The sequence below is a fragment of the Telopea speciosissima genome, chromosome 11 (assembly GCF_018873765.1).
Source record: "Telopea speciosissima isolate NSW1024214 ecotype Mountain lineage chromosome 11, Tspe_v1, whole genome shotgun sequence".
In the NCBI taxonomy this organism is placed as follows: Eukaryota; Viridiplantae; Streptophyta; class Magnoliopsida; order Proteales; family Proteaceae; genus Telopea; species Telopea speciosissima.
This window is the reverse complement of record NC_057926.1, coordinates 17418713-17442178: the sequence shown is the minus strand read 5'-3', so window position 1 is coordinate 17442178 and position 23466 is coordinate 17418713. Positions and strand designations below refer to the sequence as shown.

The following is a 23466-nucleotide window of genomic DNA, read 5'->3' as shown; positions in this document are numbered from 1 at the left end:
TAACAAATAAGACCATCCTTGGTCTAATGCTTATGTTTAAATTTGAAGCATAGCACTAAGTGAGGGGGAGTGTATACAAATGTACAAAAGCATACAAGAAGAACATTGCTCAAAGACTTTTCAAGACCTGGTAGTTATAACTTGAAGACTAAAGGCATTAAGCACTTTGAAGATTTGAAGACGTTGTATTTAAAAAAAACTCGGCGACGACTTGCCGAAACTCAACTCTAAGGCTATGTTGCTTCTCGCCCTTGATTGTGCCACCCCATAACATATTCATGATAAGATTGAGCACAGTAAGGAACATCTTCTCACCCACGTTGACGGGAGATCCAAAATTGCTATAAATATGGCTGATGGTCCGACGGACTTCATTCCAGCGATGGTTGTAACTTGGAGTGATGAGCGGCTGCGAGAGGTGGAGGAAGTAGAGGAGGGGAGGAGAGACAGTGAGGTGGGGCTTCACGGTGGGATGGTGATGGTGTTAATGGTGGGTGATGGTGGTGGTGGTGGGTATGCAAAAGAAGATAATGATTTGGGGAAGATGAGGGCATTTTGGTTTTTTCAAATTTTAGCAAATAGATCAGGGCAATTAGGTCTTTTCAAATTTAAAAAAAAATAGAAGAAAGGATAGTTTGGTCATCTTTTAGCATTTAATACCTGGTATGGACTTAAATGGCATTAGGGGGTAAAGCAGGGTGGGTATGTGGAATATTGAGGGGTGGTACGTGGACTTATCAAAAGCTTAGGGGGGTACGAGGAATATTGGGTGCATTACAAGGGGTTATGCGTATTTAACCTTTTTTTTTTAATTCACTTGGGGCTGAGTGATAATTTGGTATGATCCTATGTTTTGGCCTAGGAACCACGTGATCGGGTAACATTCTTTTTCTTTATTTTAATATCACATAATGGTCTCACCAAAAAAAAAACATAAAAAAAAATCATATAATGGTTCTTCCTCGTCTGTTGGCCGTTTCCTTGAGTGAACGAGGGGGGACAGATGTCGCCTTCTATATATAAAGGGACACTAATTAGGTCCCCATATGATCCGGACTCTGTTGGAGCTTCAGCGTATGCTCGCATTCGCTCCTCTCTCCCTTGGCGCATGGGCCACACACTGTCTTTTAGAAATCCGCGTCCTCTTGTGTGCCCAAAAACGGTAACCCACTGCTAACCGTACATGCAGTGGAATTGGACTGTACGGATCTCTCTATCGCTTCAGAAAATTGTGCGATTTCGTACAGAGTTGCAGTTGCTTAGGTTTCACTTCGCAATGTTCGCATTAGACTGAATTTCTAGTCTCTTGTGTCTCTTCTTATCGCCTCGCTTCATCTTCAATCTTTGTCACTTCTTGTGGTATTATTATAATCATGAATGCTCGATTGATAGTTTTTCCAATCAAAGGAAGGAACTGGTGTTTTGGAAGATCAGTTAATCCTTCAGCTATTACTATTGGGTCGGAATCCCCTTCTGCTAAAGCTTCTCCCACTTTGAGAGATCTTTGGAAGAAAATATCCTCTAATGGGAAACCAATGGATGAGAATGCCGAACTCGTTGTCGACTTCATCTCTGATAAGGTTAGATTCCACATTGACTAAGAGTTTGTTGGTTAACACCCCCCTCAATCCCTAGTTGTCGGCCAGAAAAGAGGGTTTGTAGTTTGAACGATTGATGTGAGTTGTGTTTGCGTTTTCAGATGAATCGAGCTTGGATTGGTTTGGAGAGCGCTCCTGTCGGAAGTTTAAAAAATAAGATACATGGGTAAACTTTTAGGGTCTATTATTTCGAATTTGACATAGTACAGATTCCACTTTGCTGATATTATCTGCGTTTCTATGTAGTTTGGGACTGCGTCTTTTGTCTGGTGTTAAACCTTCTGAGTATTTGTTGAAATCCATTTCTAAGGATGTTACGAAGATTGAAATTACCTATCCGAAAAGGTTTGTTTCGGTTACACTTGCTTAGTGTAGGGCATTTTACTTTGGTATTTGCTCTCTCAAAACTCTGTTAAACTACTCACGGATGTCCTTCATGAAATCTAGTAGTTGAGAACTGTAAGTTTAGGCCAGGTTTTAGCACATGCAGGCTCGCAGCATATCCCTGTGATTTAGTCACCGTTTTTTTTTTTTTAAAATATATTGTTGAAGCTATTTCGAGGCAATGTATGAAAACTTGGTACCCGCTTGATAACCTTACGGCTGTTTCTGTTCTGAAACTGTGCTGAGAAATAGCAGAACAGTTTTTTCCGAAACCTGTGCTGAGAAACCGTTTTTGACCTGCTTGGTAAACCTGTTCTTGGAAACAACCAAAACCCTTTTTTTTTTTTTTGGTTAATTAACAAAAGGAATCGGAGAGCTTCTTCCCCAAATCGCAAACCCTTTGATTCTTACAGGTGGTTGCGACTGTTCGTCACCGTCACCGGTGGTTGCGACTGTTCGTCACTATCACCGGTGGTTGCGACTGTTAACAACTCAGAGAAGAAATTCAAGAAAAATAGTGGGAATCCTGCATGTAACGATAATGAGTTTGTGGTTGAAGAGGAAAAGGAGTGGACTGACGAGGATTTTGAGCTGCTGACGAAACAGATACCGAAGCACCCTGTTGGAGAGCCGAAACGATGGGGATTGATAGTTGAAGCACCCTTAGACAAGAAAAGACTACACGCAAATCGCAGTCAGGGTTTAATCATCGTCTTTTCTGCAATTTGAACTCAAGAATCTCAGAGATTTCATGTTCAAATCTCTAATTGTGTTGAAAGGGGGGTTAAGGAAATTGAGTTTGTGAGAGATTTACATAGAAATCGCATAGAAGGTTTATAATCTTAGAGTTTTCAGCTAGAGAGCTCCGATTGTTCAAAGGAATTGAGACTGAGAAATTATAGAGAAATCAGAGAGAATGTTAATGGAAGTGAAGCGGAGAACCGCTCAATCTCTGGGGAAGAGCGATGGAGGAGATCTGAACTTCGTTGGAGGTTCCCACAGCTTGTGAGAGGGGTAGGTTGGAGGAAAAAATCGATTTTGGATAGTTTTATTGGGCACAGTTTTTACAATTTGTGCTGAGAAACGACAGAACATTTCCAACATGTTTTGTCAAAAGTCTTCCAGGAAGCATAAATTTTGATTTATGTTTCCAAAAACACTCACAAAAAACACTTCGTTATCAAGTGGTTTTTGGGTGTTTTTCCGTTTCTCAGAATGGAAAAACACCAGAAACTGTTTCTCGTAAGGTTATCAAGCGGGCTCTTGGTATCTGGTTGCATAGCATTGAGCATTTCACAGTTTCAAGTTTTCAGAACCATTTGAATTGTGAGGTTTGATTGATTCTGCTCTCTTTTTTTAGATATTTTAATCAAGTTTGGTACGAAGCATTCAAAATTTCTTTGGTACTTTTGAAACTGGATTGCAACTTAACTTGCTAGTTGCTATTGACTTTTGATAAAATAAGTATCTGAAAAAAAAATGCCTATGGATTGTCTACTTGCCTTTCATAAAACTATGTGTCCAACACTCCAACTACAATTTCTCTTAATGTAGTATTTTCTATTTTTTTATTTTCCTGCGGGAAGAAGGTTGAAAGGGGGGGGGGGGGGGAGGAAACAAGAAAATTGCTTGAGCTCTGTTCCGTTTCTTCTGAAGTTTTTCTTTTGGTGACTACAGCCCCATACTTGCTTATTGAGGACAACTTTCTTGAAACATTGCAGCTTAAATCCACGTCTGGTACGCCGAAGGTTAAGACATATTGCTATGAGGTAAATTATTTTCTTTCCTCTTGAGGTTTATAAGCTTGGATCATTTGGGGGTGAATGCTAGTAACAACGTAACAACTCTCTTTTTTTTTCTTTTTTTTTTTTTTTAAGAAATCCTCGCTTCATCCTCTAAAACATGTTGAGCTTCTGGTAATAGAATCCTTGCATTTGCAATTTGATGTGTTCTAGGGTAGGTAAGATAGGGTTAATAGAACACAATGCCCACAAGACAAAAACACAATAATCCAAGTTAAGAAATCACAGGACAGAAAATAGAAAGGTATGATATCTTAGTATCTAACGGTTGGATGGGGTTGAAACGTGGGTTGATTAGATCTCTAAATATGTTGCACAGGCCCAAGGTTTAAAGTATTGGGTATTGTATCGGAATGGTGATTTGAAGAGACATCAAATTCGATTGTATTGGAGAGATGCAAGATACGCTAAAGACACGTATGAAAATGGTCAAGAAATGTATGGAAATAGTTAGGATATATGCAAAATACAGTTTTGAAGCATAAAACACTGTAAATAAGTAATATGTAAAATATATTTTATGTATAAATAAAAGAACAACGTACGATGAGACAAGTGCACTCAATTGATTATGTATGAAGGATGAGGTTTCTTGCATGTACTATTACCAGTTTTTTTAGGTATCATATCGGTACCTTAAAGATATGCTATGTATCGGTTAGTATGGTTTGGTGTTAGGGTTATGTCAAGTCAAGGTAAGGGAATCTAACAGTGAAGGTCTTGAGATGTTTTAATGGAGGGAAGTATGTTGATTTGAATTAATAGCAATTTAGGGTTAGGGTTTTGGATTTTGGAAAAGAGGAAAAAAAGGATTTCTAGGTTTTGGCTGGACAGAAGTTAACCGAACTTGAATGGTTTTCTTAGGAGGGTACGAGGAATAATCGGTCAGATTTGTAAACTGTTCTGACGGTTGGTTTTTGGGCTGTAGGAGTTTTAGGGTTTTGGGAATTGACTTGAGATGGGGGAAATTAGGGTTTCAGTGGTTGGAATGGGCAGCAAGGGAGATCATGTTCTCCTTATGATATAGGACAAAACATGAAGAAAAAGAGGCCAAAAACTGTTCACATGAACAGTGCCACAACCCCTTATTTTGCCTTGGTGGAATATTATTAGAAGATCCTATGGGGTCCAAGACCAGATCATGTGAAGACTTTTTAGAAATGTCAATTTTGTCTATGTGTGGGCATTTAGAAGTTTAGTTTAGCTTCTAATTTTAGATTTAGAAAGTAGGCTTAAATTTCTATTTTTAATTAGATTTAGTTTCAATTTTATAGTTTCTATTTTTGTTCCTTGCATGTTGGCTGAACTATAAAGCCTACTTTCTATTATCATTAGGTTTCTATTTTTAATAGTTTCTATTTTCTTTTAACTTGAGGTGCAAGCATAGCTGCGTATCAATTGTAAGGCTGCTGTAGCCATTCCCCCATGATTTGAGTAATTGAATGAAAAAAAATTGCTTTGAAGCAAAAGATTCTCTTGTCCAATGGCTGTGACATGAAGGGCTGGGAGGCTTGGCTGAGAGCCAAAAAACCTATGGCTGAGAGATCCTGGCTGGTGAGAGCTGAATCTCCTTATCCTTCCCTCCTATTCTATTTTCTCTTCTTTATTATTCCTCTGCTTCCATTCGAGTATGCTTGCTGCTGTCTCTTGTGTCTGCAACTATTGCTGCTGCTGTTTACCAATCAAGTGAAAGATTGTTGCACCCTGCAGCTCTGTTTCTCTGCTGATTTTGCTGCAACTTCAAGGCTTCGGATCTCTTCAGCTACTGAACTATTGGGGCCATATTCGAAGTATCTGGAGAGTACAACCTGCTCATCAATCGACTCTGTTTGGTTTCCCCAACTGCTGGCCAGATTGGTTTCTAATTCCAAGTCCTCTTCGTAACTCAACATTCAACCATCAGAATTGGCTGTAATTTAGAGCAAAGGACCTGATCGGCATCACCTCCACTCAACCTAAGTTTGGTAGCCATTTGTTGGCCGGTTTGCTTTCTACATCCTAAGTTGCTAATTCTGGCTTATTGCTATTCTGATGTTCTGCTGCAGCCTGTCATTGATCCTACTATAGAGTGGTTGTTAATTGAACCCCTTCTACATTACCTTATGGGCAGGGGGTGTTGTGGTTGAAGTATGATGAAGTTCTGATGGCTGGTTAGGTCTGTGGGGAATTTAGGGTATGGGAAAACTGAAAATAGTAAAGGGGAAAACTAGGGTTGGGGATGTAGAGGATTAGGGGAAGAGGATTGGGGATGGGGATGATTCCAAACTTGTAGTCGCAAACAGTTATGGCGGCAGCTTGTTGATGGAGGAACTTGAATAAAAATTGAATCTTTAACTGAAACTAGAAGGTAGACTTGAAGAGAACCACTTGGGCTTCACACCGCAAGGTGTCGATTGGATCAAACACCAATCCCACCAGTGAACCACCCGGGCTTCACACCGTAAGGTATCGATTGGATCAAACACCAATTCCACCAGCCTTGATCAAATACAAGACAATCTTCAAAGAAGAAGACAAGTTACAGCAGCTTGCAAAGTAGAATTAATTTTCAAAAGTGGAGAGTGAGGTGCTCCACGGTTTCCATTGCTTAAATAATGGCCCAAGGGCCTTACTCCTATTCAGCCTAGGAGTATGAATACTCCTAACCGGCTACTCTATTCCACCTCCTTTCTAAACTCGTGGGAGGGTGGACCCCAGAGAAAAAAGAAAATACAATAAATAAAAAGGGGTGACTTAAGTCACTTAAATTGAACCATTGGTTCAACCAGGTTGGGCTGGTTCAATTTAAAAACATAAGGACAGGTATTACCTACTGTTGGCCATGATAGAAAAAGGGATGGGTTGCTGGAATCTGACAGAACAGCAGAAAAGAGGAAGAAGAAGAAAGAAGAGAGAGGATTGAAGAAGAAGAAAGTGGGGAATGGGGGATATGACCTGGCTTCATGGAGGAGGGCCAGTGAGAGAAGAGGAAAGATCTTTAAGAAGGAACTTAGAGTTGCAGGGAGGAAGAGAATCATGCCACACTTTAAGGAAAACTCAATAACAACTTTTATTTAAAATCTGTCCATCGGTTACAAGCAATACCTGTATTTAAAGTTGTAACACTAAGAATTTAACCGGAATGGAAAATCCAAATTGACTCAAACTCCATCTCCTCTCTCAAAACAAAACATGATAAAGTAAAAGACTACAACTTAAACCCAAATAAGTACTACGAACCCCTATTAGAACAAAAACACGGGTTGGATCGGTTCTGTCTGGGTTTGGGTTTCCAAACTCGGTCATATTGGTCCAACCAGTAGAGTGCTACGCCATCAAATCTCCTCCTCTAAAAAGAATTCGACTCCATTGAGTTTGGAGAAGGACCTCAGTACGGGACAATGTAAGAAAGCAAAACAAGTTTGCCCTAAGATAAGATGGGGGCGACTCCAAGGAGTTCTCTTAGAGTCATTTTTCGGTAAAGTAGCTCTACAAGGAAAGTGGGATTTTGAGGGAGATACCAATGAGATGTGGACTGAGATGACGACTTGTATTAAGAAGGTTGCTAAAGAAGTTCTAGGGATTTCAAAAGGTATGTGTTTGGCCCCTAAAGAGACTTGGTGGTGGGATGACGAAGTTCAAGTAGCCATTAAGACTAAGAAAGCTCATTTTAAGACTTGGCAAAGGACCAACGAGGCTGATGCTGCGGCCAAAAAAGAAGCTCGGAAAATTGTGGGGAAAGCAAGAGCGAAAAAATATGATGACCTCTATAAAAAACGTAATACAAAGGAAGGGGAAAATACAATTTATCGGATAGCCAAAATAAGAGAAAGGTAGAGCAGAGATTTGGACCATGTTAGATGCATTAAGAGTGAGGAAGGTCGAGTATTAATACGAGATGAGGACATTATGGAGAGATGGGGTGAATATTTTTACTACCTACTTAATGGAGCTATCTTGACCGGTAGGATGGATTTAGAAGTGGAGAGGAATAGTCTTGAAGCCAACACACGTCATGGACATCTACAACAAGTTGGTGAGGCCGGAGTTAAAGAGGCCCTGCGAAAGATGAAGGTTGGGAAATCACCGGGACCGGATGAGATCCCAATTGAAGTGTGGAAGAGCTTAGGAGCATGAGGGATATCTTGGCTAACCAAGCTGTTTAACAAGATTTTGAGTATAAAGAAAATGCCAGATGAGTGGAGGAGAAGCATTGTAGTCCCAATTTATAAGAATAAAGGTGTTATCCAGAACTGCAATAACTATAGGGGCATAAAACTAATGAGTCATACCATGAAACTTTGGGAAAAAATCATTGAAGTTCACTTAAGAAGAGAAACTGTTATATCGGAGAACCAATTTGGTTTTATGCCAGGGAGATCCACGACAGAAGCTATTTACCTTTTAAGGAGACTTATGGAAATATTTAGAGTTTACAAAAGGAACCTCCATATGATCTTTATTGGCTTAGAAAAGGCCTATGATAGAGTCCCTAGAGAGCTCATTTGGCATGTCCTAGAGAAGAGAAGGAGCTCAAGTAATTATGTGGATATAATCAAGGACATGTATGAGGGCGTGGTGACGAGTGTCAAAACTGTAGAGGGCCAAAGTAGTGAATTCCCTATAACAATTGGGTTACATCAAGGATCAGCTCTAAGCCCCTATTTGTTTGCACTTATAATGGATGATTTAACCAGACACATTCAAGATGAGGTCCCTTGGTGTATGCTTTTTGCTGATGATATTGTTTGGATAGATGAGACAATGGAAGGGATTAATGCAAAGCTGGAATTATGGAGATCAAACTTGGAATCACGAGGCTTTAAGTTAAGCAGAACAAAGACAAAGTATTTGATGTGTAACTTCAGTCAAACCAGGAGAGGTGATGAAGTGGTGAAACTTGAGGAGCGAGAGCTACCACAAAGTGAATGCTTTAGATACTTGGGGTCAACCATTAACAAAGAGGGTGATATAGAGGATGATGTTTCCCACAGAATTAAAGTAGGATGGATGAAGTGGAGAGGTGCATCGGGAGTGTTATGTGACAAACGCATGCCTATTAAGCTTAAAGGAAAATTCTATAGGACAGTTATAAGACCAGCCATGATTTATGGAGCGGAATGTTGGGCAGTTAGGAAGAGTAATATAGATAAGATGAGTGTAGTAGAGATGAGGGTGTTGAGGAGGATGTGTGGCAAGACCAGGAGAGATGGAGTAAGGAATGAGTGTATTAGAAACAAATTGGGAGTTGCACCAATCCAGGACAAGCTTCGTGAGAGCCGCTTGAGGTGGTATGGTCATGTCCAACGGAGACCTTTGGATGCACCGGTAAGGAAGAGTGACTAGATTCAGTTTGACGGAGCTAAAAGAGGTAAGGGCAGGCCTAAGATGACTATTGGAGAAGTGGTAAGAAAGGATATGCATGCGGTAGGGCTCAATCCTAGTGTGACCGCAGATAGAGTTGTTTGGAGGACGAGGACCCGTATAGCTGACCCCTCGTAGGGGAATGTTCCTGGGATGCTGTTTTGACCTTTTTTTTTTACCTATTCTTCTCTCTTTTACCTCTTGTACTTCTTTTGCTTCTCTTATTTCTTTTACTGTCATAGCCTCTTCGGATCCATATAGCCGACTCCATTTAGTTGGGATAAGGTTATGGTTGTTGTTGTTGTTGAGTTTGGAGAAGGACCAAGGTGACCATCTGAGTTAACATGTTGAAGTAAAAAAAATCCCACTACCTTCTTGTACTTAAAATAGAATGCTGCCTGCGAGAGAACTATTCTATTCTTTCGCAAGCCGCTCTTCCCCTTGCTTGCGGCATCTCTTCCTCTCTTCTCTTCTTCTTCTACTTTTGGTTTGATTAGTCAGATTCTGGTTTGCAACACATGTCATTCACTATCAGATATGCAGAAGCTGTTTTTGGATGATCTGTAGGGTACTTGGAGAAAAATGTGGCGCCTGCAAGGAGGAGGAGAAGAGGTGGCCTTGTTGGGAGGGGAACTTGTCATCAGCAAGAAATGCATTTAGTGGCTGATAATTGATAACAAGTCTCATCTTTCCTTTGTTCTGCTTTGCTCTTTTATTGACATAGAAGGCTTCGCAAGCCCATGCAGAATTTGTAGGTTCAATCAGTCCTTGAGCAAGAAATGCCTGGTTGAAAGAGTAGATTCAACTAGTCTTTGTTGCCTTGCTTGAAAGAGTAGGTATTCGCATATCCACAATGTTGTGCCTTCTTATCAAACAGCCATGGTCGAACAAGAAGAATGTGACACCGTGACACCTTTAGAGGGAGGACGTCACATTGTACTATATTCACGAACTCACCAATAAAGTATGTAAGCAAATACCTACCAGTGATCTTGAGATTGGTGTTGTTCGTCCATGTAACTTTGTACCTTGTAGGGGTTTTGGATGTGGCTTTGTCTGCAATCCAAGCTTAAGAACATCGTCTTCAGAGATGACATTAGTACAACTACCTCTATTGATCATCGTGTTATATAATTGGCTATTGTACTTCACGTAGGTCTGGAACATACTACTGCGGCGCCAATCTTCAGTTGCAGTGACCTTGTGAGTGGTAAAAAACAGGGTGAAGAACATAACAAGGGTTTTTCTCCTCGTCATTGTCATTGCTATTAACTTCACCTAGCTTATGCTTTGCCTTTAAATTAAATGTCTCAAGATTCAGTTGCTCTTCTGGGACATAATGTATAAAAGAATATCAATATAAGCTACCAAACGGTTGGGGCACTGAGCATTGATATTTCTGTATCCTTTTTACGTAAAACATTGAATGGAAGCCTTTGGCATTACAAGAGGTTTGTCAGAACCACGCCGAGGGGTGAATATGGTTGGTTAGGCTGTAAAGATGCCATAGACCACTAGCATGTGGTTTGCTGAATGACTTGTCCCGGGGAGAAGACTGTTGCTGACTTTTAAAGTGTCTGTAAAAGTCTTTTGAGTGTATGGGCGCTTTAGAGTTTCTTCTACCTTATATGCCACCTATACAACATCCTCCATCATAGGCAGTCAACGAAATGCTAATTCAACATTGATCTGAGGGTACCATCCATTTTGGAATTGTGCCAAAAACCTGGCGACATACTCCTCAACTATCATATCCTAATTCAATTGTGCCAACCTGAGGTGTATGCGTTGCTTGTATTCGGTAGGCAAGAATCTCCAATTTATGGCTTCACTCATCTCAGGCCAAGTAGTGACTTACATAGTTGTCAAGGCATTGCCAAGGCGTCCAGGCACCTTGGTCGCCTTGTTGGTGTTGCCTTGGGTTTGGATCCCCTCCAACACCTTGGGTCGCCTAGACTCCGTGACAACTATGGTAAATAAATGCCTCGAGTCTGATTCTGTTGTTGGGGCTTGATCCACCTGACTCAAGTTGTGCCTTTCAGTTTTGCCTTTGCAAATAAGATCCTTCTAGCCTTAGTCAATCTGTACCATCTGAAAAAGATCTCCAAACTGTGAACCTAGTTAAAGTACTACTTTGGGTTATCCCCATAAAAATCAAGGACATCCAACTTTGCCCCTCTTTCCAACTTTGCCCCTCTTTCAGCTCCATAATCATCGTATTGACCAACTCCATATGGTGGTGGTGGTGGTAAGGTGTAAGTGTGGCCTTGTGAGCCCGAGCCCGCTTTAAGCCCGGACAAGGCTTGGGCTAGGGTTTTTAGCCCACAGGGCGGGCCTGAACTGAAGCCTTGGGCCTAACTATATATTAATTATTACATATTACATTCAAGGCTTTAAGCCTTTAGGATTACTTTTAAGAACGATGATGTTGATGATCTCATTTTATCCGGTTTTTTTATGTGCATATCAAGACACAAATGACAAAAAAATAGGTCTAGCTTGGGTCAATCGGGGCCAGCCCGACCTTGGCAAAAGTAGGGCCAATCAGGGCCGACTTTGTAATACCCCATCCCCAGAAATGAATATAATATTGAGTTTTATGGTTTATCAGGCGTTCGGGGGTTCGTTTTGACGAAATCCGCTGCGAGTTAGCCCAACTGAGTGAATTTTGAAAGCAAAGGTAAATGTGATTATTTTCACTATTTACATGTATGTAGTAAAGTTAGAAAGACCCTCCAGTGAGTATGGACCCTACGAGTGTCCCACAGCATAGACCAAAGAATAGAAATTTAACACTTTTAGTCAAAAGTTAACTAAGCATGAGTTTTAGAGAACCTTAGAGTCGTAATTTGGGAAAGTTCAAAACACTAGAAACGTTGGTAATTAAATTATCAACTTTACCATATAAGAAGTGAGTCAACGGATATAGGACGAGAAAGTTATGGCCAAAATACCGGCTAGAAACTGAGAAAAACCTGCAGCAGGCATTGGCGGCAGAGGCCTACCAGTCTATCTGCCAATTGATCCCCCGGTCAACTGGATCATGCCGATTGATCTGCTGGTCGACCGGGGACTGGCCGACAAGAGCAAGTAGGTGAGACGGTAGCCTATCATTCGACCGGCAGGACTCGAACTAGTGCTTTAAAGAGTGCTTTACGAATAAACCAGAGTAAAGAGGAAAAACGAAGGGAAACTGAAGGAGAAGTGATTTTAGCGTCGTCTAGCCATTGAATCATGTTACAAACAACGTAGGATCATCATTTGTGTTGAGAGGATCAAGGATTCAAGATAAAGTTAGGGTTTCGACCTAGAAAAGGTAAGCCCTAAGTGCTTTTTGAATTTATTCGTAGTTTTTGGATGTCTTGATCCGTTAAAAAGATGTGTAATGCAATTTTTATGCTGTAGAAATGAATTTCATAGAAAGTGGTTAACTATCCACAAAGTTATATGGAAAAGAGTGGGAAAACCCTAACTTTAGGGATAAATTTTCCACTTTTGGCCACTGGTTCAACTATTGAGTTGACCAGTGCAGCCTAGATGCCCAAGTAGGGCTGTAGATATAAATTTGGCCAAGTTTGGACAGTGGGAAATCATTTCCACTATCCCAGGAGTATTAAAGAGAAGCCTAATAGTTATGAAATGACGTGTAGGGGTCTAGTTTGGTCCAGAGATGGCAAAGAGATCGTAGAGATACTATTGAGGACAGTACATAGAGTGTATTATACATATACACAGACAGGTGAGGAGGGAATTCTATTCATATCTTGCATGTTTTCCCAGTATTGCTTACTTTATCATGACCCCTATGATTCTACTGTTTTATAGAAATGAAAATGTATGGTTTTATGATGGAAAGCTTAGGCTACGTTTGGTAACGGTCTGAACAAAGAATGCCCGTTCTTGACTAGAAACATTCTTTTGTGTTCTTGGTCTAGAACGGCGTTCTGAGACCGAAAAATGACCGTTTGGTAACGTTCTCAAGAACGCTGTTCAGAACGAAAATGGTGTTTGGTAAAATCTGTTATTCCCTACTTGATATTAATTACAAGAATGCCATTTCTTTGTCAATTATACCAAAAAAAGACTTGTAAAATCATTTTCTCTTACCAATCTTAGCATAAAATTAAAATATCTCATTAACATAACCAAAGTAAGTGTAAAAAGATGTCAAATTTCAAAGATGCCATTAAAATTGGGTTCTTGAGTGGATTAGTGGCATAACTAACTATGCTATGAACAGTTGAATAAAGAGGGCCTTGATGGAGTCGAACCACCATCCTCTTGGAACATGCTCATGTTCCGAGTGCTCTACCAATTTGAGCTAAAGGCCCATCAAGTTGTCAATGAATTAACACAACAGATTAAACCAAATTATATTCTCCATTCTTGTGGATTCTAGAAAGCCAAGAGATTCCATAGACTGAATGATCTTAATTGAAGCACTTGGCTAATTTGGACATGAGAAGTAAAGAAATTTTTTGTTTTTCAAAGAAAAGGCAATTAGTACAAACAGAAAAATGGTGGTGCCAATGTCAGAACCTTTTGAAATTGGTCCTAAGAGATAACATAGATGGACCCTGCTCTTACCTGCCATTCATTGCTTCCTTTCTCAGTAATTTCTTTGTCTTCCCCAACCCCCTTTCTCCTATGTGAGTGGACAAAAGTAAAGGAAGAAAAGGTATGGATATGAAGTTGAATCAACTTATAATTTAAAGGGCAATCATATGATAGTCCCCCCTAGGGTACCCAGATCAGAAATCAAAAGTTCAAGTTTGAACCATTCTCCCCTGTCATACCCAGATCAATATCATCCAAACAATTAGGTGAAGAAGAAGAATAAGAACTCAAAGGAGGAGCTGTGCCACACATCAACCAAAGCCCTTCAAAACAACTACCACCATCTCCACCACTTACATATACTGCTGAACCTGTTTCTTTGCATATCCACAGTTCATTGAGTAAATTATATATGAATCTTTATTTTCTATGGTTCCGTTTATCCAGTGAAAATATTAAAACACATTCAAAGATCCCCAACAAAACCTACTTTGGAAAATGGAAAACATGTGGAACAGACATAAAACCAACGACTGCTTTTTGAGAGTTGAGATAACCAGAAAGACAGCAAATTTCAGCTTTGGTCAAATAGGTTTGAAGAGAACTTAAAACAAAAATCAGATCAGAACACCAACAACTGCTTAGCTCAGTTGGTGAGCCGTGGTGCGCTTCATGCCCATGCTCACCAAGAGGTCTCGAGTTCAAGTCTCTTGGCTGGTATCTTATCCCCTCCCTGGTTTGATCCCCCCCCCCCCTTCTATCAACTATATATATGTAAAGCTCCCAATTACCAAAAAAAAAAAAAAATCAGATCAAAACAGAACAACTAGAAGTTCAATATCACTGAACTCAACAAAGCAAATAGTAGAATGGCTGCAACGCATAAACATGAAGGCACAAAGGGAAATAGAGGAGATAAAGATCTGGTGGTCGGATTACGTTGCAACTGTCCGGTATGCACAGAATCACGATTAAGCCCCAAATTTAACTGCGAACCGCGTTCCGATTGGATGGAATGCCTCGATTTCAACTTGGGATCACGATTAAGCCCCAAATCTCTGCAACAGCTTTCTAATCTTCGTCAAAGCATAAAAAACCCCTTCAATTCCAGGTCTCGCAATCGGATTCCTGAAAACCGTGTGTAACAGTATATTTGTCAGATCTGGGCTTTCCAAAACCATAAACGAACTTCACAAACAGAGACGAGAGAGAGAGAGAGAGAGAGAGAGAGAGAGAGAGAGAGAGTTGCAAAGACTGCGAGGGAGAGAGAGAGAGAGAGAAGGAGAGAGCGAGACAGAGAGAGGAAGAGAGCGAGAGAGTTGCAGAGAATGCGCCAAATGATTTGCAGAGACTGTGAGAGAGAGAGAGAGAGAGAGAGAGAGAGAGAGAGAGAGAGTGTGTGGTTTGAAGTTCTTACCTTGAAGCCGGAGTTGCAGGTAGAGGTCTCCCCCTCTGCTGCTCCTTCTCTTCCCCTTCTCTTCCCAACGTTTGATTGCAAGTAGCCTTCTCCAACTTCACGGGTTTTCGTTGATTTTACACCGTCTAATCGTTCTCGTTCTTTTGGTGCTCAAGACCTCCGGTTTGTTCTAAAAGAACGAAAAAACGAACCTCAAAGCCAAACACTTTTTCATGTTTTTTTGTTCTTTTTGAACAAAAGAACTGTTCAGAACGCTGTTCTGAACGTTACCAAACGTAGCCTTAGTATGACATGATAAGTAACAATAAGATACAGAACAGAACTGAAATTGAAGATTGCAAATGTCTATTTCAACAATAGGAAAGAGAGGGATAGTATAGGGTCCCTTAATGTCCACTTAGGGATAGTAAAGATTCTATCACTGTCCTATCCATTCTGGAATTGTTGCAGGTATTGTGAACCTGAAGTGGAGGTTGTTACAGAATTGTAAAGGAGCATTACTGCTCGAGTAAAGTATAGTAAAGAAAGTAAAGGAGCATCAATGCTCGAGTAAAGTAAAGAATAGCAAACGGAACCCTAGTGGTTCGAGAACTTAAAGTAAGGTAAAGAATAGAATAGTAAGATCCCGTGACTGCCAACCCTTTCTAGTAGGGGTTTAAGTACTGGGTGAGGCATAAACCTAGTTAACAAATTCGGATTTGGAAATTATTCAGGCGAAGAATTATTCCGAATAATTCGTTTGGTAAATTTAAAGATTTGGTAAAAAGCGTGGACAAAATAAAATTCGAGTTCGGGTTCGGATGCGGGAATTATTCGTTTACAAAAACCAAATTTGGGCAAAAAGTTTGGATGTTATTTTAATATTTGTATTAAGTATTAACTGTTTTAAATCAATTAGCATATGCACCTAAAATGTAACTGATATTAAAATTCGAATACACTTTGGACAGAATATTATCCATTCAAATGAATTTGACAAATTGGATTAGACCCAATACATATTCACCTTAATATCTTGAAATCAGTAGGGAATGTTCTAAAAAATATCAAGTATGTCTCTGTATAGTAACTCTTTCAGATTGAAACTTAGAGTTACTGCTTGAACATAAGGAAATGTTTAGATGGTAACTACCAACCTAAAAGTTACACAGCTTGAGCCCTACTTGATTAACATTATCATCAAGGATTTAGTTCACTCATATAGTGATACATCACCTGTGATGTGCAAATGTCTAGAAGTTTCATAGATCCCCACTATTTGATTCATAGCCAAGTTCAACCTTAACTCAGTCCAAAGCTGTAACCCTATTTTGATCGAGCATACCATCATATAATCCAACAATAAACAACAATAAAAAACCAAAAGGTAACATACTAATGCTTCTACAATTCAAATAAGTCAAACAAAACTATCTAGGGGCTGAGTCTCGCTCTCAGTAAAAGTGCCAACTGCTCCAAATAACAAGTCTTCAGCAACGTTATCATCTACATCATCCAACAATCTCTCTAGCTCTCTATCAATGTCCTCAACACTCTCATCATCATTGTAGACACTTATGTTGTCAAGAATAATAGGCAACGTATTTATCTGTTCAAGTTCAGCCTTCTTTTCCATCATCAAAAAATTCATCTTGACATAAACTAAATCATCTAAGATCTCTGCTGACAACCTGTTCCTCTTTTTTGTTTGTGCAGCATCCCAAGCACTCCGATTTCTTTCACAAGCTGAAGAACTACATGGTTGGCTTAAAACTCAACTAGAATACTTTTGTAAGATAGGAATAGTATCACCTTGAAGAGACCACCAAACTCTTGTCATTAGGGAAAAATACAAACATATAAAAATATGTAATTTTAAATTACAAACAATTTTTACCTAAAAAAAGAATAGGATAAAAATTTTAAATTGAAAATTTTTGTTACACTTATGAGGATGACATTTTTCCATCATTATTATGGCATTTGAAGAAAAAACCATTGAGCTCTTCATTTGGTATGATGCCAACTGTTCATAAAAATCTCCCCTCTCAGCTTGTGGAACCAATATATCACTAATGAAATCTGTTGCTTCTTTGAAATTAGGATTCTTTTTAAATCTTGAACCACAATAATAAGCAGGGTTAAGAATGGTAACTGCATAGTGAATTTGACCCTAAATGTCTTCATCCCTTGTAACATAAAAAATTTTCAAAATCTGTTCATATCGAATATCCATTGTCTCATACAAGTACCCCGAGGTAAGCCCATCACCATCAACCAAACGAAGAACCCGAACGATTGGTTCCATAAACCTCAAACCTCTTTTGACTCAATCCTATATGATTCCCTTGGAATAGTACTCATTACCCTACTTGCTTAAAAAAATCTAGAATTTCTTAGACCCAGACACTCCGATGATGCAACTAGGAGTCTAAGCTTTTCTTCCACTTCAACAATGGACTGAAGCATTAAGAAGTTGGAAGCAAATCTGGTCTTACAAGGATACTTCAGATCCTTGTTTGTGAATTGTCTCATCAACTGCAAGACAATGATAGATCTGTACAAGTAATCAATTAAGCCTTTTTCTTCATAAAAAATTTCTTGAATCCATATAACAGTCTCATAACTATACTTCAACATTAAATTATTTTTATGAGTGGCACATCGAGTCCTAAACAACCAACGGTATTTTCCTAGAAGCATATCAAATGCATTTCCATAATTGGAAGCATTGTTTGAAACTATCTGAACAACATTATCTGAACCAATACTTTGAAATACACCATCCAGAATATCAAAGATAAATGGACCAGTCATTCTAGCATGAGAACACTCCTCTGACTGCAAGAAAAGAGGACCACCCGGTGAATAAGCAATCACATTAATAAAAGACTGCCTCTTTAAGTTAGTCCATAAGTCAGACATAATGATGCAACCAGTTTCCATCCAAAACAACTTTACTTCTCCAGCATATTTGTTAAAGCCCTTTCTTGGTTCAGGGATAATTCTACCACGAAGCGTAGAACAACTTGGAATAAGAACACTAGGACCCTAACGGGTAGTACAGTTTAATAAATTGATGAAAGACTCCGATTGAACAACATTGAAAGGAATGTCGTTTTTAATAAAGAATTCACGGAGGATGTTCTCCCAATTTGGTTTATGCATATTAGGTTTGGCTTCTTTCAATGTGGATTTTCCCTTACCATGTGATGTCATAGAAAAAAAATCTGGAACCAACTCCACTCTCAATAGTATTATTCCTATGTCTTTTATTACTCGTCTAAGAATGAACAACAAGAATGACTTGTGCTTGGACATCATCATCTACTTTTTCATAAGGGGCAACATTATGGCCACTAACCCTAGCCAACTGATACTTAAGCCGAGTGACCCCTCTGTGAAATTGTTTTTCACCAAATTGACATTTAAAGTGACCATTATCCAACTGATCAGCATGTTGCCAAAACTTGTCTTTTGGTCTTACCATTTTCCCTATTTGATGAAAAACATGAAACCAAATTTTGTAAGAACCATAGAACAAAATTGAAAGGAAAAGAACAAAAATTGTGGCAAAATTCTGTGAAAAACAATATTACAGAGAGGTTACTAGGCTTAAGTATCAATTTTACGGAGTAACCAGTTGGATAATGGTCACTTCAAATGTAAATTTTGTGAAAACAATTTTACGGAGGGGTCATTAGGCATAAGTATCATTTGGCTAGGGTTACTGGCCATGATGTTGCCCCTTGTGAAAAAGTTGCTGATGATGTCCAAGTACAAGTCATTCTTGTTGTTCATTCTGAGACGAGTAATAAAAGACATAGGAGTAATACTATTGAGAGTGGAGTTGGTTTCAGTTCTTTTCTATAACTTCACATGGTCAGAGGCAATCCACAATGGAAGAAGCCATACCTAATATGGATAAGCCAAATTGGGAGAACAACCTCTGTGAATTATTTATTAAAAACAACATTCCTTTCAATGTTGTTCAATCGGGGTCGTTCATCAATTTATTGAAGTGTACTGCCTTTTATGGTCCTAGTTTTCTTATTCCAAGTTATTCTACGCTTCGTGGTAGAATTATCCCTGAACTAAGAAAGGGCTTTGACAAATATGCTGGAGAAGTAAAGTTGTTTTGGATGGAAACTGGTTGCACCAATATGTCTGACCCATGGACTGACTTAAAAAGGCGGTCTTTTATTAATGTGATTGCTTATTCACCGGGTGGTCCTCTTTTCTTGTAGTCAGAGGAGTGTTCTCATGCTAGAATGACCGGTCCATTTATCTTTGATATTCTGGATGGTGTGTTTCAAAGTATTGGTTCAAATAATGTTGTTCAGATAGTTCCAATTATGGGAATGCATTTGATATGGTTCTAAGAAATTACCGTTGGTTGTTTAGGACTCGATGTGCTGCTCATGAAAGCAATTTAATGTTGAAGGATAGTTATGAGACTGTTATATGGATTCAGGAAATTTCTGATGAAGCAAAAGACCTAATTGATTACTTGTACAGATCTATCATTGTCTTGCAGTTGATGAGACAATTCACAAACAAGGATCTGAAGTATCCTTGTAAGACCAAATTTGCTTCCAACTTCTTAATGTTTCAGTTTGAAGTGGAAGGGACGCTTAGACTCCTTGTTGCATCAGCGGAGTGAAGGGGTCTAAGAAATTGTAGATTTTTTGAAGCAAGTAGGGTAGTGAATACTATTCAAACGGAATCATATAGGATTGAGTCAAAAGAGATTCTGAGGTTTATGGAACCAATCGTTCGGGTTCTTCGTTTGGTTGATGGTGATGGGCTTACCTCGGGGTACTTGTATGAGACAATGGAAAGAGCAAGAGGGGTACTAGAACAACTTGAGGAGATAGATATTTGATATGAACAGATTTTGAAAATCTTTGATATTAGAAGGGATGAAAACATTTAGGATTAAATTCACTATACAGTTGCCATTCTTAACTCTGCTTATTATTATGGTCCAAGATTTAAAAAGAATCCTAATTTCAAAGAAGCAACAAAGTTCATTGGTGATATATTGGTTCCACAAGCTGAGAGGAGAGATTTTTATGAACAGTTGGCTTCATACCAAATGAAGAGCTCAATGGTTTTTTCTTCAAATGCCATGATAATGATGAAAAATGTCATCCTCATAAGTGTAATAAAAACTTTCAATTCAAAATTTTTATCCTATTCTTTTTTTATGTAAAAATTGTTTGTAATTTAGAATTACATATTTTTATATTTTTGTATTTTTCCCTCATTGACAAGAGTTTGGTGGTCTCTTTAAGGTGATAATATTCTTATCTTTCAAAAGTATGCTATTTGAGTTTTAAGCCAACCATGTAGTTCTTCAGATCGTGAGAGAAATTGGAGTGCTTGGGATGTTGCACAGACAAAAAAGAGTAACAGGTTGTCAGCAGAGATGTTAGCTGATTTAATTTATGTCAGGATGAATTCATTGATGATGGTAAAGAAGGCTGAACTTGAACAGAAAAATATGTTGCCTATTATTCTTGACAACATAAGTGTCTACAATGATGATGAGAGCGTTGAGGACATTGATAGAGAGCTAGAGAGATTGTTGGATGGTGTAGATGATGCGTTGCTGAAGACTTGTTATTTGGAGCAATTGACACTTTTATTAGAGAGCGAGACTCAACCCCTAGACAGTTTTGTTTGACTTATTTGAATTGTAGAAGCATTAATATGTTCCCTTTTGGTTTTTATTGTTGTTTATTTTATATGATGGTATGCTCGATCAAAACTGGGTGACAACTTTGGACTGGGTTAAGGTTAAACTTAGCTATGAATCAATTAGTGGGGATCTATGAAACTTCTAGACATTTGGACATCATAGGTGATGTATGACTATATGAGTGAACTAAATCCTTGATGGTAATATGAATCAGGTAGGGCTTAAGCTGTGTAACTTTTAGGTCGAAACTTGGAAATAGTTACTATCTAAACATTTCCTTATGTTCAAGCAGTAACTCTTTTTAAGTTTCAATCTGAAAGAGTTACGATACAGAGACATACTTGATATCATTTAGAACATTCCTTACTGATTTCAAGATATTAAGATGAATGGCTAATATTCTGTCCAAATTGTGTTTGAATTTTTATATCAGTTACATTTTATGTAAATATGCTAATTGATTTAAAATAGTTAATACTTAATACAAATAGTAAAATAACATCCGAACTTTTTGCCCGTATTTGATTTTTATAAACGAATAATTCTTGAATCCGAATGCGAATTTTATTTTGTCTGCTTTTTTCGCTGAATCTTTAAATTTACCAGACGCATTATTCTAATTAATTCTTTGTTCGAATAATTCTCTAATCTGAATTTGCTAACTTGGCCCCAAACATCTAGGGCAGAGGGTATAGTTCCACCTCCGCCACCAACAGCAGTTATGCCACAGCAGGTAATAATAGGTGTTATCCGTGCATTGATTGGCGCCCTTCAGGCATCAGCACAGACCCAGGCAACAACGACTGCATCTAGTCAGCCTATTCCACCCGCTGTGACTATGAATGTTGCTGTCCATTAAGTTCTAGCTTAGTCCAAATGATTATAGGTTGAGTTTTTTAACTGAAAATGCTAGAAACAACACCTAGGAGCTTAAGGAAGCTTTGGATCATGCGATGTTGAGGGTAGTGACCTTTGAATCGATACCTATCTCGGCATATGATAATTTTCGATTTTAACCAAACCGGGTGGGTTGTTCGGGGTTATTTGGTGGTATTCTATACTATACAATATGTTCCACAGACTTAGGGGACAGATTTGACCAGAGCACTGGAGCAGTTCCAGAAGAGGAGACCCTTTGACTTCGAGGGAGTGGGGACTGATCCTTTATGGCCCCCGACATGGATACACAAGACGGAGAGGATCATAGTTGTCAAGGTGACTAGGCGAACCAAGGTGACAAGGCATCACCTAGACGACCAATGTGTCACTAGAAATCAATGCGAGAGAAAGGCGTCTAGATGCCTTAACAACTATGGAAAGGATCTTTGGGCTCTTGGAACTCAATGATGCACAAAAGATGGCATGTGCCACATTCATGTTATAGGGTAAGGCCGCCTATTGGTGGAAGGCGACTCACGAGACACTAGAAGAGGGGCCGGAGCCATTGATTTGGGCCAGATTTACAACGGCATTTCTGATGCAGTATTTTCCAGTTAGCCTGAGGTAGAGGATGGAGGTTGAGTTCCTCTAGTTGACACAGGGTTCTCAGCCCCTAACAGACTACATGAGGAGGTTTGAGGGGCTTTCTATCTTTGCTCCCCACATGTTTGCTACAGAGGAGCGTAAGGCTCGTCAATTCGAGTAGGGTTTGTAGCCCCACATCCGTTCCACCATAGCATCTTTGTGTTTGAGTACCTACAAAGAAGTACTCGCACGAGCACGTATTTTTGACGTGAGTAGTAGAGGTTCTCCATCAGTAGAGGACAAGAGTTGGGGAAAGCGCCCCCAGGTTATACAGGACATCACATTAGCTTCTCCGCAGAAGCATCAGAGGACTATGGACCAACAGAGAGGTCCGGAGCAGTGCCCCAAGTTTGACAGATAGGGGGTCCAGGGGTAGTCAGAGTGGCCAACAACAATAGGGGGTCCAACAACAATGGAGTGGTCAGGGTGTACAACAGAACCAGCCTCATTAGAACCAGCAGAGACAATAGGGTCAGTAGAGTAGCTAGATAATTCAGAGTACTCAGGGTGATCAAAAGCCCGGAGGACAGAGTAGGGTCTTCTCTATACATCCGGCCTCACCTTTTGTGGTGACAGGTACGTTGTATTAAGTTAAAGTTAACTTTTTAGTTAATGATTTTTTAAAAGCTAAAGCATGCTAGTAATTTATGGATGAGTAGTAGATCAAAATTAAAAGTGTTACTAAGGTATTGTGTTCTTCTGTTGGTTCTCTTCATAACTTTCTAGTTGTTCTTTGCGACTTCTGGATCCCTCCTATGATCTCCAATCGAACCTACGACCATAACTGAGATCAAGAAAGCCCGAGCCGGCTAGCTCCCCTTACTTGATGCCTCAGCTTTCCTCTCGGTATTCAAGGGCATATAGACTTTTGGGCCGGGAAGCCTTGATCTACGACCACCCTCCCTGGATAAGCCTTAAAAAAAAAAAACAGAACTCCCCGGACACAAACAAAAGAAACAAGAAGAGGGCCATGATGATGATCCTATTTTCGTTTTCGCCTTGCGGACTTTGCCCCGATGATGCGCTCCTAGCTCGCGGAGCTATATACCGGAAAAACGACAGATATGCTAAGCATTTCAGGGCCGCCTGCGTATACGTTGTTTGATTCAGGGTCGGCACATTTGTTTTTATCCCATTCGTTTGCGGCGCGGGTTAGAA

General features: G+C 39.4%; 1 protein-coding gene across 1 annotated transcript in view; it reads left to right on the top strand.

Moving 5' to 3' along the window:
* Window positions 1-1281: 1281 nt before the first annotated feature.
* LOC122644653 overlaps window positions 1282-23466 on the top strand; it is a 62481-nt gene continuing 40296 nt past the window's right edge. Inside the window, exons 1-4 of the mRNA XM_043838040.1 lie at window positions 1282-1580; window positions 1700-1764; window positions 1845-1943; window positions 3704-3751. Of these exons, the coding sequence (XP_043693975.1) occupies window positions 1374-1580; window positions 1700-1764; window positions 1845-1943; window positions 3704-3751 (419 nt within the window). The 5' untranslated portion in view covers window positions 1282-1373. The remainder of the gene's footprint in view (window positions 1581-1699; window positions 1765-1844; window positions 1944-3703; window positions 3752-23466) is intronic.